Source organism: Athalia rosae, chromosome 1 (assembly GCF_917208135.1).
Source record: "Athalia rosae chromosome 1, iyAthRosa1.1, whole genome shotgun sequence".
NCBI lineage: Eukaryota > Metazoa > Arthropoda > Insecta > Hymenoptera > Athaliidae > Athalia > Athalia rosae.
The window spans coordinates 5,725,429-5,740,884 of record NC_064026.1 but is presented as its reverse complement, the minus strand read 5'-3'; the positions used below and the strand labels follow the sequence as shown (position 1 = coordinate 5,740,884).

General features: G+C 36.7%; 3 protein-coding genes and 2 long non-coding RNA genes across 7 annotated transcripts; 2 read left to right on the top strand and 3 right to left on the bottom strand.

Moving 5' to 3' along the window:
- The first annotated feature begins 314 nt into the window (after positions 1-314).
- LOC105689117 (zinc finger protein 135-like) lies at positions 315-4,758 on the top strand. 2 transcript variants are annotated; one of them, XM_048654927.1, is made up of 4 exons: positions 315-428; positions 876-1,109; positions 1,192-1,935; positions 2,097-4,758. In XM_048654927.1, exons 2-4 carry the CDS (start codon positions 969-971, stop codon positions 3,834-3,836), a joined length of 2,625 nt encoding a protein of 874 aa, XP_048510884.1. In that variant the 5' UTR covers positions 315-428; positions 876-968; the 3' UTR covers positions 3,837-4,758. The 2 variants fall into 2 exon arrangements, with proteins under 2 accessions (XP_048510884.1, XP_020709627.2); XM_020853968.2 differs by having other exon boundaries at positions 395-536.
- LOC125500943 lies at positions 4,136-7,426 on the bottom strand. Its single transcript, XR_007278390.1, has 2 exons — positions 4,495-7,426; positions 4,136-4,401 (listed from the first exon to the last, which is right to left on the bottom strand). It is a non-coding gene; the product is annotated as an uncharacterized LOC125500943 (long non-coding RNA).
- Positions 7,427-7,470: 44 nt separating this feature from the next.
- On the top strand, positions 7,471-8,966 carry LOC125500942. Its single transcript, XM_048655179.1, has 2 exons — positions 7,471-8,171; positions 8,500-8,966. The coding sequence occupies exons 1-2, from the start codon at positions 8,146-8,148 to the stop codon at positions 8,807-8,809; spliced, it is 336 nt and encodes a 111-aa protein (XP_048511136.1). The 5' UTR covers positions 7,471-8,145; the 3' UTR covers positions 8,810-8,966.
- On the bottom strand, positions 8,759-9,394 carry LOC125500944. The gene is made up of 3 exons (XR_007278391.1): positions 9,163-9,394; positions 8,977-9,050; positions 8,759-8,887 (listed from the first exon to the last, which is right to left on the bottom strand). It is a non-coding gene; the product is annotated as an uncharacterized LOC125500944 (long non-coding RNA).
- Positions 9,395-13,413: 4,019 nt separating this feature from the next.
- LOC105688095 (uroporphyrinogen-III synthase) lies at positions 13,414-15,401 on the bottom strand. 2 transcript variants are annotated; one of them, XM_048648989.1, is made up of 4 exons: positions 14,955-15,401; positions 14,828-14,887; positions 14,523-14,760; positions 13,414-14,390 (listed from the first exon to the last, which is right to left on the bottom strand). In XM_048648989.1, the coding sequence occupies exons 2-4, from the start codon at positions 14,834-14,836 to the stop codon at positions 13,756-13,758; spliced, it is 882 nt and encodes a 293-aa protein (XP_048504946.1). In that variant the 5' UTR covers positions 14,837-14,887; positions 14,955-15,401; the 3' UTR covers positions 13,414-13,755. The 2 variants fall into 2 exon arrangements, with proteins under 2 accessions (XP_048504946.1, XP_012259575.2); XM_012404152.3 differs by lacking the exon at positions 14,828-14,887.
- Positions 15,402-15,456: the final 55 nt, after the last annotated feature.

Sequence of the window (15,456 nt, the reverse complement as noted above, 5' to 3'; positions counted from 1 at the left end):
TGGCTGCATCAAATGATAAATACTGAATAAAATCATGCGATATATCCGATATTATATTATACTATCGGAGTCAACCCATCGGCTACGAAAGATGATTCGATTCTCAGTCGGTTTTCAGATACATGCGGCTAATTTAGCTCAAACTGCAGCTGCCTCATTCTGTTGCACTTGGCGGTGCGGTGCGGTAGTGCCATTTTTCGTCGTCGACGTGACACAATAGGACGCTGCGTTGGTGTATAGAAACTATAAACAATGACAATTATTGATTGATTTTTGAAAGTTTTACGTTAATTAAACGCAATGGACTTGCTGATAAAAAATTGCCGTAATGTGCTTGTGAAAGTCTATAGATGCATGAATTCTTAAGCCGCTTTGGTGCACTCTATTTGCAATCTTGTGGGTGCAACCAAATGTTCTAGTATTTTCAGGTTAACCAGTTTACAGTTTTTGTGTAATTGTAATGTTATTTGTGAAGGCGTTTTCTTATTCAATTGCAATGACACATCTTCAAATCTTGAGATTCAGACATCCTGAAAGTAAGAAACATTATATGGAGACTGAATACACAAAACGAAGAACATTGCAAGAGATCTGCAAAGAATTGATCTATTCTGAATATACAGTTCAATCATATGCTTTATATTGTTTTTCTTTTTGTTGTTAAAATCCATTCTTAATTTAAACCAGCATGACTATGATCGTAGCATTATTTGCCTGACCAGACCAATAGTCTTTTAATATATCAGTATATTGTCAGAATCTCTAAGAAGTCACATGATTCCTTTTTCAAATAGATTCGAATCGATTCGTTGCAACACAATTACTTATTAACAAGTGATACTTGTAGCTAATTTAATACACACTATTATTTGCAGGGCCATATAATGCACAATGGAAAGCACTGTTTCTGTGAATAACAAATGATCAAAAAGTAAGCAGTACACAGAATTGAATCTCACTTTGTAAATATGAAACAAGAGATGGACTTCCTCGATGTAAACATGTGTTCTGAGCCAACCATTATGCAAATTAATTCAAACAAACCTTCAATGGAACAAGGAACTAATGAAAACGGCCGATCTGTGCTATCCAGAGGGGAACAAAATGCTGTAAGAATATTCCAACAATTTTCTAGTCTCAGTTTCGTCTATGTTACTCTCACTTAAGACAATGATCAATATATTTTTGCAGCTCACCAATTTAGATTGTGACACCACAAGACAAAGTCTTGAGTCTAATCTTTACCAAAAGCTGGAAAAAGAAAGACCGACAACTGAACATATGAATTCTCGATGTCAAGTTGATATCATTGATATGAGAAGTGATCAACATGCAGATTATAGATTTATTTTAGCTTTTGAAGATCAAGAATCTAAGTTTGTTATTCTTCGACCATTGAAAAGCAATGATGCAAAAGATGTGGCGGTAGAGTTGTTTGATATCTTGGCAATTATTGGAGCCCCCAGAGTTTTACAAAGTGGTAATGGCAGACAATTTGCCAGCAAAATAGTTTATGCATTAAGATCCTTATGGACAGATCTTCCAATGGTACACGGAGATCTAGTGTTACCTTCAACCAGTGTCAAACGAGACTTCACAACTTTGTTGAAAAACTGGCTTCATGATAACCCTGCAAAAACATGGTGTGAAGGATTGCGGTTTGTTCAAATCATTGAGAATACTACATTTAAGCAAGAATCTGGTAGAACAGCTCACGAGTTGCTGTTTGTAAACAATGTTCTTGATGACTCTAAAACTGCTATTACAAAAGAAGATATGAAGATGATATGGAGCGAAGAAGATTTGCAAGAAGCATTGAACCATCAACAAGAAAGCATTCAATCAACTAATCACACATCCAGCTCAAAACTGATAGTCAATAATTACGGAGAACAAATATTGCCTAATAATCCAGTCAGCTACACGGAAGAGAATGTAAGTTATTCAATGTCCGATCTCTAACTTTTTGGAATACACAAATTTGTCGATCAGCAAAGTAGTTGTCTCTAGGTGTAGTTAATACTTTAATCTTGCCAGTCATCAAAATAATATGAACAGTATGGTATGAGCTTCACAGAGAATCATTTTTTTTTCAGCTCCCTATGAAAGAAGATACCACAGATCCGGATAGTACCGAATTTGAAAGGCAAACTAGACAATCGACTACACATTGTAATAATTCTAGTGGATTCAAATTCGTGAATGTGAAAAATGAAAGTCCATTAAATGTTTCACTAGCAGATGATTCTCAATCAGATGACGAAGTAACTGTGACGTCTCAGGGTAAAACAAGATCAAGAAATAAGTACCAATTGAAGTGTAAAATTTGTCAAAAAAGATACATGAAGTTGGGTCATTTGAAGAATCACCTCAAGGCACATACAAAGGCGAATAAATTCGAGTGTACGATATGCTCTAAGAAGTTCCGGCTTGTTACTGTCTACGAAAAACATATGCGTCAATTTCACAGCTCTGAAAAAACTTCGTTTGATGCCAGATATGCTAGAATTGGAGAAGGCCTGGAAAGTGATACAGAGGAAACTTTGAAATCTAAAAGACTTAAAAAAGTTGAGCCCGAAAACGATGAGTCCAGCCAAATTCATCGCAAGAAAGTTACGAAAAAAGTTGGGAGACAGTCAAGTCAGCTAGGTGGTAAAAAACTATCCAGAGAAAATCGAGCCACTAGAGTAAATGGTTCACCTCCGTTAGAATGCAGCTATTGCCAGCAAAAGTTTGACTTTCCAAGTGTGTTGAAAAGGCATGTGAGGTCGCACACAAACGAACGACCGTATGTCTGCCAGATATGCAATAAGAGCTTCAAACAGTTGGGGCACCTCAGTCAACACTCTTTAACTCATACGGATTATCGTTCCTTCCAATGTGCGAAGTGCGGCATAAAGTTTGAGTCTTTGGACAGTTTGAAAATACATTCACAATCTCATAGGGGTGATACAGTCATGTACAGGCCAAAAGAAGTGTACCGTTTATTTGAATGTGATAATTGCAAAAAAGTATTCACAACCAAGAGTGTGTTGGAAAGACACATATTTACACACACTCACGAACGTCAATTTGGTTGCAAAGTTTGTGGAAAAAGGTTCAAACAGGCTGGGCATGTCAAGTCTCACATGTTGGTACATACGGGGGAGCGAAAGTTTGAATGCAAAGTTTGCTCAAAAAGGTTCAGCCTTTCAAATTCTCTCAAAAAACATATGTACATTCATAATGGAGAAAAACCTTATCAATGCGATGTGTGTGGTGCTCGATTTCTTGAGAAACGAAATTTAAATGGTCACCTAATGACTCATACAAATGAACGACCATTTTCATGTAATATCTGTGGCAAGAGATACACCCTTGCTGATACACTCAGGCGCCACGTCAGTGCAGCTCATGAAGATGGACGGACTTACCAGTGTGAGATTTGTGCTAAGATGTTTAAACAACTAGCTCACTTGTATGTGCATAAAAAAGTTCACACAGATGAACGACCCTATCAATGTCACCTATGCGATAAAAATTTCAAGCATAAGAACGTTTTGAAGTCTCACTTGGCTATACACGCCAACCTGCGACCATTCGAATGCGATGTATGCAAAGCTACATTTGTTAGAAAAACTAATCTTCAGACTCATATAGCTTCTGCACACATGAACGAGAGACCATATGTCTGTACAATTTGTAATAAACGATTTAAACAAGTAAGCCACTTGAACGGTCATGTTGTTGTACACAGTAATTCTATGCCATATCAATGTGATTTTTGTGATCGGCGTTGTAATAGATTGGATAACTTAAAGAAACATATGCGTCTCCACACAAAGACTAAAGAATAGTAGAGTGCTTTTTAAGAAGATAATAGAAGATCCAATAAAAATTAGTTTGAATTCATCAGTAATTTTAGCTACCAGAACATTTTTTTAGATATTTGTCTGAAGTTTTGGACCGACTAATGTAATTTCAGTTAGTTTTTATTGGCTAAGACGACATAGTGTTTGTACTATTCTTTCCATGAAACTACTAGGTAACATAACCGTCTTTGCTAGCTACGATAATATTTTACTTATCTCGAAATCCAGCTACTGGTTGACACAGACTTTGAATTATTGTATCGAAGTTACTTGAAGATCAGACATAGAGGGGTCCATTATGATTTATAATTGCTTAACATTTAAGCATATTTTCTAACATACATATGTATACATTTTATTGTATGTCATGTATAAAATATTTTACACTGCCTATTAATGTTTTCATTTTGATATCAATGTATTGATACTAATAGTTACGTATTCGTTCCATTAATCCATCCCATGCATATGATTGATTTTCGGAAATATCCGTCTATCATTCAAGCATAACATCTCGACATCTTTTGCTTTCGTTTGGTTTTGAATTTCTCTGTGAAAAAAACCAATAGCATAAAAAACGACTGTTCCTTTACCCTGATGCCATTTGGTTGCATCTATACCTATTTTCACGAATTTTACATACTAGCACTAATTTACAGCTGTACGGCTCGAGTACTTTCAGCTAGAAGTCTGAATCATTATTTTTATAATTATATTTGATTATATCATGTTCCTGTGTTGACCTTACTGAAAGATTCTTAGAATGAGACTAACGGTAGATTATAACAAAAATAGTCTTGAATTCCATGGGTTGATCCTGTAAAACCAGATATTAGTTTGTATTTTTAATGTACAAAAGTCAATGTATTTGGTGATCGAACGAACAATATAAGTCAATATGATGTCATTTCAGCATTTTTTGTTCTTGCCTTATTGGTTATTGCAAAAATCTCTCCTCATCAGTTGTATCAATAAATTATTCATAGCTATGATAAGTGGGTATATAACTTCACAATGACTATGGTCAATCCAAGTCAATCTCAATAAAAGTTCTGTCAAGTTTGAATGTACATTGTAGAGTTATAAATAAATCAAAGTTCAGTTTTTATAATGACATATGATTTACAGGCCCACGGTATTAAAAATTAGAGAAACACCTGAAATGACGCGTTTCCAAACCACCTTAAATGAGGTAGCGTCCTCGGCTCGTTTCGATTTTTTTTTAAGTGGAACGATCGCCGTTAGGCCCTATTCAAACCACTGTCGTTGGGCCCCCCTCATGGGCCAGTCTGCTGGGATGAAACCTGCAAAGATTTGAGACATAGAAACAAGAGTAAAATAGATATTTTTCGAGACAGTCAATCACATAGAAATGAATTATGGGTTCGACACGAATAGAAAGTAATATATGTGATATAAAGAGACAATAAAACTAGCACATGACAACACACATGATGACAAACAACATATACACGCACAAGACATGGTACCACGTCAAACACAAAATATTACAAAACGTGAAACACAAAACATGGAACAGGACAGATAAATAAATAATCATCAAAATTGTTATCAGTCATCTCATTATTAAACATCAATATCAAAGATAAAAAATAGAATAAAGCAACAAAAAATTCGTGCTCTGATGGTTCGACTTCTGAAAAGAGAAAAAGAGTTTGTCAATTAATTCATGACACGTGACATCTGGAACATAGAAAAAACTGATCAACATATCATTATTATATTAGATGAAATTTCTGCAAATAAAATATACAATTGTTAATCAAAGTATAAAACATAAATCCTGAAACATGTAAACAAGTCATTAACAGATCAGTATTATATCAGATTGAATTTCTGCAAAGAGAAAGAACAAGCAATGTTAACTGGAAACAATTAGCTGCCAAAATGTAGAAATCAGAATCCGATCTCAAAGACGTATTTTTCTAATTCCTGAAACAGAAATTCGAAATGTTACTCAAGTTTTTCTTGAATTTATAAGATGAACACTTCGAGGAAGTGAGTACCTAGCTAAATTTTCTGAATTTGATCATTAAAATAAAAGGTATGCAACATGATGATTGCTGGAACATAAAATTAATTGCATTAGTAGCCAGATAGCCTGTGAACATCTGATTAGTAGTGGAACTGAAAATCTGGGAAGTAAAGGTGAAGGTTTTTTGGGAGTGAGTTTGAGAGTTTGGATTCCTGAAATCAGAAAGCAGATTACATTACTAGCCAAAGACAGCCTGTGAACAACATCTGATTAGTATCAAGACTGAAAGTCCCAGGGAATCCAAGAGGTTCGTCGGAAATTTGAATTCCTGAAATCAGAAAGCATAAACTGAATTAGTAGCCAGAGACAGCCTGTGAACAACATCTGATTAGTAACGAAATTGAGGAGAATCTGGAAGAACGGTTGAGAGTTGTCCAGGAGTTTGAATTCCTGAAATCAGAGAGCAGATTGCACATTAGTAGCCAGAGACAGCCTGTGAACAACATCTGATTAGCAATGAAACTAAAGACTAAAACCTAACATCTGTAAGAAAATTTTGATTAGTAATCAAACTGAAAATAAAAACTAATAATTAGAACCTGCAAGAAAATTTTATTATTATTAACGGTAGGGAAATATTAATCTGAAAGGTAAAATTTTGATTAGTTTCTTACAAATAATCCCGTGGAAGTCAAGTACCACGCACAAAAAGGTGCGATGATACTTGGTTCCTCACAATTTTTCGGCTTTTGAGTTTAGAACGCGGGAAGCGTTGCAAAGCATGTTTTAAGCGCCAAGTCCGCGCGCATACGAGCAGCAGCGACGGAACTTGGGTTTTTATTTCACTTTAAAGTCCTGAAAAAAAATCTCTCAATACATATTCCCACCACCAATATCAGTCAAGTTTTTAAAGCGCCTTGCAAGATGGCAAGTCACGCTAGTTATTGATTTAAAAAATTTCTTAGGACCCCTAAGGACGACACAACATAAAAAATACAAACACAGATCATGCGATTCCTCGTCCTCGCGCTATAAACCCGCGCGAGCGGCGTCAGACTTGGAATATTTATGCTAATGGAAATCGAAGAAATGCAATCTTTAATTGCATCCTTCTATTCCAATTAACATTGGGGAGTGGAAAGGAGAAAGGTTTACAAATTTATGGCGTGACGGTCGGCGATCCTCTTCGACGCGAAGTCTTCGAGCTCAACGTCCACCTCACTTCCATACACCACGGCTGGTACGGAGAGCAAGGCAGACGCATTTTGCTCATTCCAAGTGACCTCAAATGTTACAGGGAGGCAAAAAAGTTAATTTAATTCAATTTGTCTGGTTGAATTTGTGAATTATTGAAAAGAAAATGATCCAGTAGATCTCAGCAAAGAGATCTAAACGACCGTGTGAAGAGACTCATTTTAAAAATATGAAGTTAAATGTTGCTCGAAATTAAGCAATGGAATTTGACAGACTCGACTCTATTGATCACTTGGAATTGCTGTGGAAAGAAAAGTTGCACTTCCGATTTCTTGCCTACCCATTTTGTTGAGCCCACATCCCACCCAACGGTAAAAACTATTACTCGCATACACACTGCACATACATGTCTTCGCGATGCATGAATTTACCTATACCTGCCTTTCACCTATATTTATCCAAGAAATGATTTTACTGACGAAAACCCCGATTCATACTTGCGCCGGCGCACCGAGAATTCGATCTCACTCATATCTCACATTCATTGCCGTGGTATCTCGTTCGAAAACTTACTGTGAACCTGTTGTGTGTATAGGAATATGAAGGCTGCCCAAGCCCCGGCCGAAGCCGTGATTTATTTAAATTTTGAGAAAAAGTGTGTTTGTTATGAGAACGAAATTTAAAAAATATTTATGATATTTAGATGATTTTAAAGAAGTTACTCTTGGCAATTGAAATTATTTAATATATTGATGAATTCAATAAAATTAATTGAAAAATATCATCAGCAAAGGAATGAATTTAATTAATCTCACATCTATTTAGTAAGCAAGAAAAAGTTAAGGGCTGAAAATTGTGTGTAAGGGAAGAAAATTCCTGAAATGATTAGACATCCTGTTATAGTTCTAGTGAATTTACTTATCGGTACCTAAAGACGGGTTCAAGTTTGATCAAAATTGAGTTGAAAGAATTGAAATTTTAAACATGCAAATAGATAAGAAAATATAGAGATCAAATTCAAAATTGATTCAGCTGATGGCTGATCATTAAATTGAGACTAAATGAAGTCTGACTTTTCGCGGAAGCTATCCAAGTCAATTCCTGATGTACCTGAAAAAGCTGAATCTATGGTAATGACCATCATTTGCACGACAAAAGTTTATTACCGATCAGTGATCGACGCAAACGAGATCGGTCACCGAAAATTATAGGAAATTTATAAAACGCGAGAGTCGATTGAACGACGGCCTTTACCGTTGCCTATGAGCTGCACACTCTTGCACTTAAATTTATCTAAGATGTGATTTATCTGAATAGTTCATATTCGATGAACTAATGGTAGAGCGATTGCTCGAATAACTGATCGACTAATTAATAAAGTAACTGACTGACTAAATCATTCATTGATTTTTTCACTGATTAATTTTAAAGAAGAGTTTGATATGTTTGACGTTACAGGGTGCAGGTGCGCTACGCTCAACAACAACCAACCCTACATTTACCTGATCCAATGAAATTAAAATTCAGGGTACCGCCACGCCATGTAACAAACTGGGAAGGGAGATTTAAAAATGTAAAAAAATACAACGACTCCAACGCCAGCGTACACCATCGCGTGAGCTGGCAGAGAAGTAGAGGAACTTTAACTGCACTCACCATCGCTGCCAGTACCAAGACCGGACCCGAGCCGGTTCCCAGATCTCGGGGGTCTTGGATATTACCCGGATGTCTCTGCCTCCCTGATGGCTACAGCTGTGTAGTTGGCTGAACCGTTGTGCGTTGAATGTAGTCAGTGTGATATGATGAGACTTTGATGGGATGCTTCCATGAAGAATGAATAATGATGCTGTCAGAATTAAAAGAAAAAACATGAATAACGAGAAGTAGAGATTTGTGAATTGAAAGAAATAAATAGTTGTGAAAAATTATAATTACAGAGATGTTGCACTTCACTTCGATAGTTGATGATCTAACAGGCGAGGAGACTGTATTGCGTGCAGGAAAAATGTCTGTAACATAGAGTTCCAACATTGTTAATATAGCGGATTCCAAATGTACAGTTGATATGAATCAAGGAATCCAGAGAAAATAAGTTGGAAGACCCTGAAATTCTGAACTCACCAATTTCTTTCCTCATTCTGGTGAACAGAGATCCGTATCAAGAAGTTTCGTGATACTACTTGGCAGTATCGTACATCGGAGGAGCATTGGCTGCTTAGATTTGTACATGCGATCGCAGTGTTACAGGACCTGAATTCTGTAATGCATAATCATACACGTATTAGTATTGCACACCCGAATCAAAGAGAAATCAGAATATCAATCGTACTGTAATGAGATCGTATTTACGAAAAAATCACACCTCGGTATTCTAGTCACTAAGCAAGTGATCAAAAAATAAAAGTTTCGCCTCTACTTGACCCCTAATATGCACTGAACTCCGAATGAAAGTGAACAATTGTATAAGAGACGCCAACGAGACCCGACGCCAACAAATGAAAAAACCAACGGCCTAAAATAAAAGAGCGTCTATGCCAAATCAAAACATTAAAAAGACGCGATAGTTCATTCCCTATGGCGCGCTCAGTTATTTGAACGTGTCGGAACGAGTTAGCACCCGAGCGTCATCTAGCACAAAATTCCGTTGAAGAAATATTCAAAAAAGTTAACCAAGTCACAGCTCACCTTTGTGTGCTGTAGGAAAAGCGAAGATTTGGTACGAATGCTTGCGGATATTCATATGCACTGATTATTAAATGTATGAGAATTCGATGTTATAACGTATAATCAAGTGAGGAGCGAGTTATTCTAAGACGCAGTAGAAGACTCGAAGTTCGACGAGGTATTGTAATGGCGGTGCCGCGCATAGGATCTCTTAATATGGCCAGATCAGGCCAGACCAATCAAAGGCCGCGCAGGAAGATAGGTGCGCGGCAGAGAGAGGGACGTGGGGGCGCTATGATGAGCGACTTTTACTAATTTAGATTCGTTGTATCACCATATTTAATTCGTTCAATCGAACAGCATTACATCCAGATGGGATAGAATTCTTTCATTAATTTTAGCAAGTTTCAGAATTCGATATTATAATGCGTATAATTAAATGAGAAACGACTTACTTGGTGATGAAGCGGACGATTCGAAGTTCTCCGTGGTTCGACGAGGTAGTGGAGTCGCTGCGCAAACGCTCTGTGAATATAGCCATGATGCCGGGCCAATGAGAGGCCGCGTAGAGGGCATGCTAGGCCGAGCTACTTCCACTAACTGAGATTCGTTGTATCAGTTTCACCATGTTTAATTTGTTTAATTAAGCAGCGTTACACCCAGATCACGTATGATTCTTCACTCTATTGTTCAACTGATTATCACAAGTCTTCGGATCCGGTATTCTCTCGTATAGTTGAGTTAGCAACGAGTTACGTAGAGACGAACTACACGATTCGAAGTTCGACGAGCGAATACCGCCGGTGCGCCAGAGCTCAGGGAGTCAACTGGTGGGAGAGCCGCGAGGGGCGCGCTAGACCGAGTTCGTTTGAAAGGCTTGAGCTTGTTTACCTGTTCAACCGATTCTCAGAAACGGAGGACTTCTGAACGTTATAAAAACAAACCCATTCAGAATGATATAGTTGAATTATGGAATACGAAAATATGATATATGCTGTATTCATTTTATGGCCATTGATACGACTTGGTACTCAATTTTTTATAATTAATTATGGAATGGTTTGTAGCCCGTATCAACCATCGTAATTATTTTTGCTCTTCCCGACCTGGCTTCAGGAAGTCAGTAATTGAATATTTCCTATTTTCAGAGTATACTACATACATATATAGTATTAACTCCAAGTTCCCATCGTTTTTAATCCCACCCAGGATACTAATTTGTCGATTCAATTGAGCTACCCCTAAAAGTAATCAAACCAACACCACCTTTCGGTTCAAGAAATCTGGATGATAACTGATCATCTATTGTGAGTGGACGATGAATGCAGGACCAGGAAATGATCGGTCAATGACCAATTAACAGGGTGATAATCGATTTTTATCGACCAATCTATATAAATTGCACAAAACATGTTATAATACAAATATCTCCGCTTATTATTGTTTCATGTGTATAACTATGTGTTCGAACTTTGGTTGACTGAAATGGGGTAGAATTTCCGCTCTACGGTATTTTTACGAACTCGACTTCTGAAAATGATTCAACACATTGTTAATTGAGCAAGTCAGGTCAACTATCTGATAATCCTCGTTTCAGGCTCTTTCAGCTCAAATTTACTACAAACCCTACTCGTTTATAGTGTCTCGTAGTTATATTCTTGTTGTCGAAAGTTCGATACATGTGGCTTAAGTAGGCTTAGATTGCATTGTAGTATTCCCTCGTGAAAAGTGAGATTATGTAATCAACCTGAAATCAACAATATCTTCGAATAACTGATGAGTTGCATTCCTTGTCAGCAAAATACCTCTCAAAAAATTATTGGATTCTGGACGGTTTTCAAAATTTTTTCCCCAACACACAAAAATAAAGCAGCATGAACATCAGTCCTTTTTTTTCGAAATTCAATTGCATACGCTTCCAAATTTAGCTTAAGGTCTGGATCACCACTGAAACAAATTAAGTAGATGTGAAGCTTTAGCATCATTTCCAAGTCAGCCAAGGAAGTAAACATCTGAGGCATCCAATTGAAGAAAACAATAGCTCATTGTAATTTTGTCGAGCTTCAATACTGACTTAGGTTGGGCAGTTCGTGGGCAATTGCTGTGTGTCTTGTACCTTATCATAGCTGTGTTGACTCCTCTTGAATCGTATACTTAGCTCCATACATTAATCACAAGGAAAAATTCGCCAATGCAGAAATTTCGGTCATATGATCTTTCAAATACCTCACTGTTATCAGTAGACTTATCTTTGACCCATATCTGCATAGTGTGCTTTTACCATTGCTTGGATGGACAAGCTTCATTCAAAAAACAAGGGGGCTACCTCAAAATATCAAGTAAAAGATTTTTTCCACCTAATGATTACTCGATTGATTGCATGAGTAGATGATTTTGGCTTTCAGATTTGGATTCCTGAGCTGATTATATGTGAGATTACTCTTGAAGAACCAAAAAAAAAATCGATTTTTGAGCAAAAAATAAATTCTTGTTTTAATTGGGTTTAATATGCTTTTCTTACGTATTTTGATCTCCGGAATCCAAATCTGGAAGAAAAATTGATCTATCTCTGAAATTGAACGAGATATTGCCAATTTTCAGCTTTTTGGGGTCAAAAATAAAAAATTGATTTTTTAGTCTATATTGATGTAATTCGAGCTCAGGAATCCGAATCCGGAAGAAAAATTGATCTATCTGCAAAAATGACCGAGTTATCCCCATTTTTTCGCTTTTTTTAGCATAAATTCGAGGATATCTCGAAGGGAAAAAATCGTAGCTCAATTTGGCCAACGGATTCGTGTTCCTGAGGTCAAAATACATAAGAAAAGTGCCATACAGTCAATTTTGAAAAATAAAAATTTTTGGCCAAATTTTGAAAAAATCGTAAGGGGTACCCCTTGGAAAAATCTCAAAATTTGGCCAAAAATTTTTATTTTTAAAAATTGACCGTATGGCACTTTTCTTATGTATTTTGACCTCAGGAACACGAATCCGTTGTCCAAATTGAGCTACGATTTTTTCCCTTCGAGATATCCTCAAATTTATGCTAAAAAAAGCGAAAAAATGACGATAACTCGATCAATTTCGCAGATAGATCAATTTTTCTTCCGGATTCGGATTCCTGGGCTCAAATTACATCAAGATAGACCAAAAAATCAATTTTTTATTTTTGACCCCAAAAAGCTAAAAATTGGCGATATCTCGATCAATTTCAGAGATAGATCAATTTTTCTTTCAGATTCGGATTCCTGAGATCAAAACACGCAAGAAAAGCATATTAAACCCAATTAAAAGAATGATTTATTTTTTGCTCAAAAATCGAGTTTTTTTTTGGTTCTTCAAGAGTAATCTCACGTATAATCAGCTCAGGAATCCAAATCTGAAAGCCAAAATCATCTACTCATGCAATCGATCGAGTAATCATCAATTATTCGCTGTTGGGTGCAGAAAAATTATAAGACATATCGATTGGTTTTAGTCGTAGACCCACTTTGATTCGTCGCAATTCATGCATGGGTCGAAATATTCGAATTTCACGGTCTACGAGGAAGCCCGAGCTTAGCTGGAGTCAGGTAGCCACGGGCGCGCGGTTTGTTGTGGGGCGTCACCTCTGCTCAGCCCCGAAGGTGACATCTCACAACATAGTGCTACGCTGCTGGATATTATGAATAAATTATAATATTATGAATAAATAAATAATCTAGTGAATTGCAACATAACAGATTTATATTTATTTATACACTGTACATTAATTTGGTCATGAAGCAACATTATCCAATACCAATGGCAAGAACCACTGTACAGTCCATTTATATTTATATAAAGTGTACCCTGAGTGTACACTGAGTTTGGTTTTATTGTTTTCTTCCTCGTCGAACGAAAAAAAAGGACAAAGAGTGCTACACTATACCAGTTTTGGCCTAGTGAAGAAGGCGGTCAGAGATTCTACACCAGTGCAGATGAATTTTCTTAGCCTTGCAATATCACACATCCTTTTCGTGGTTATTGTTAGAAACTCTAGTAATAAATTCTCTCAAATCATAGTATCAGCTACAGCAGTAATAACTTTTCCTTGAGTGCATTTGCCAATGCCACAGGCTCAGGTTGTTTAGATGTTGTATAAACTTGTAGACCAGCATTCAGAATTGCTTGTTCTGTCACAGGGCCAATAGCTACAAGTTTTATTAGCCCCATTAACGCCTTCTGCTTATTTTGATCAACCACGTTCATAATATGCTTCACAGCAGAAGGACTAAATAACACCAGATACTCCGGTGGAGAGCTGAACAAAAGCTCATTTAAATCTGTCGCCAATGTTTCACTGGGTAGAGTTTGATAGACAGGTAATTTGGACAGTGCAATACCAGCAGCCTCCAGGGTGACGGCTATGGTATCTCGTGCGATGATGCTACACGGATACAAGAGAGGTTTTGCATTGGCAGTACTTGTTCCTGACTTCGCATCTTGCACAATCAACAAAGCAAGATCTTTTGCATTACCTGTTTCAGATCCTCGGCAGTTCTGCACGTTTAATAATTCTCTGGTTATTCGTTCTGTAGCTGCTCCAACACAGTAGATCGGTAACTGCGACCATTTTTCATTGAATATGAATTCAATTTTTCTGTTTTGTTGCCCAAGAGCTAATTGCACAGCTTCTGCACTGCGAGGACTGGTTAGAATCAATCCTGTAATAACATATAATCAAAAACATGTGAACAGATCCCATTTGAATGTGACAATAACTTGTTATAATGTTTTTTCACAGGATGAGATAGAATCTGAAAATGTAGATTATTTATTTAAATCTTTCTATGTACCTGAGTACAAATCTGGTGCAAGAAGCAACGATTGTAAGTCATCCAAGTTGACAAATTCGAATCTAAGAATTGATAGATGGTCACAAGTGAAACCTGCTGACTCAAGGACTTTTGCATAGCCCTTTTCACCATCTTCTGATTCACCTTGCACTTTCGCTTTGCAAAGCAAAACCTTCCCCTGAATTACTGACATCTCACTATTTTGATGTCTCATATGTTCATCATGACTCGTCTGGAACTATAAAATTCGTGATAAAAAGACGTCCTGTATGTTGATGAATTTGATGAATTATATCAAACATAACCTGGATCATGACTTCTCTTCCAATTAATTTTTGATCCAATCACTAGTTGGATATCGATCACTAATGGAGTAATTAGAGGGTGGAAATATGAATAATATTATTGTAACCAATAAAGTTAGCCACTTACGGTGCATCTCGTCGCGAGTCGCCGTTCATTGCTGACTCTGATAGCAGCATTGAACACGACTGAACTAATATACTGTAACGTGAGAGAGACAGTGTAGTTAGAGTCGGACGCACTTGTTTAATGTATGAGGACTATGTTGCATAAAAACATTCACTGATAGAGCAGAAGTGATAATTGATACCGATGTTTTGAGCCCCTTTTGAACTCTATGATATATTTAATACTATACAATATACAAGAAATAATATTATATAACATATCATACACGTATAAGACTCAACGATGGACCTGGATTGTTATCATAATCTGAATATTAAAAATCTCTTCCCTTGCATTCGTTTTTGGTACAAAATTTTTTTATTTATGTAGAGGGATTACTTTATTTTTCATACGAATGTTTCGAGTCGAAACTCATATTCAGTGTCAACAATGCACTTCATTTTATTATCCTATCAACAATTTAATTTTGAATAAACGCCACTTGCGCGCTTAGAGGTCTGTT

Coding starts and splice junctions, on each gene's coding strand:
- LOC105689117 (XM_048654927.1), top strand. CDS start 969: ATGAAACAAGAGATGGACTTCCTCGATGTAAACATGTGTTCTGAGCCA. Junction 1,110..1,191: donor CCAGAGGGGAACAAAATGCT/GTAAGAATATTC, acceptor ATATTTTTGCAG/CTCACCAATTTAGATTGTGA. Junction 1,936..2,096: donor TCAGCTACACGGAAGAGAAT/GTAAGTTATTCA, acceptor TTTTTTTTTCAG/CTCCCTATGAAAGAAGATAC.
- LOC125500942 (XM_048655179.1), top strand. CDS start 8,146: ATGTACCTGAAAAAGCTGAATCTATG. Junction 8,172..8,499: donor CTGAAAAAGCTGAATCTATG/GTAATGACCATC, acceptor TTGACGTTACAG/GGTGCAGGTGCGCTACGCTC.
- LOC105688095 (XM_048648989.1), bottom strand. Junction 14,391..14,522: donor TGCACCAGATTTGTACTCAG/GTACATAGAAAG, acceptor ATGTTATTACAG/GATTGATTCTAACCAGTCCT.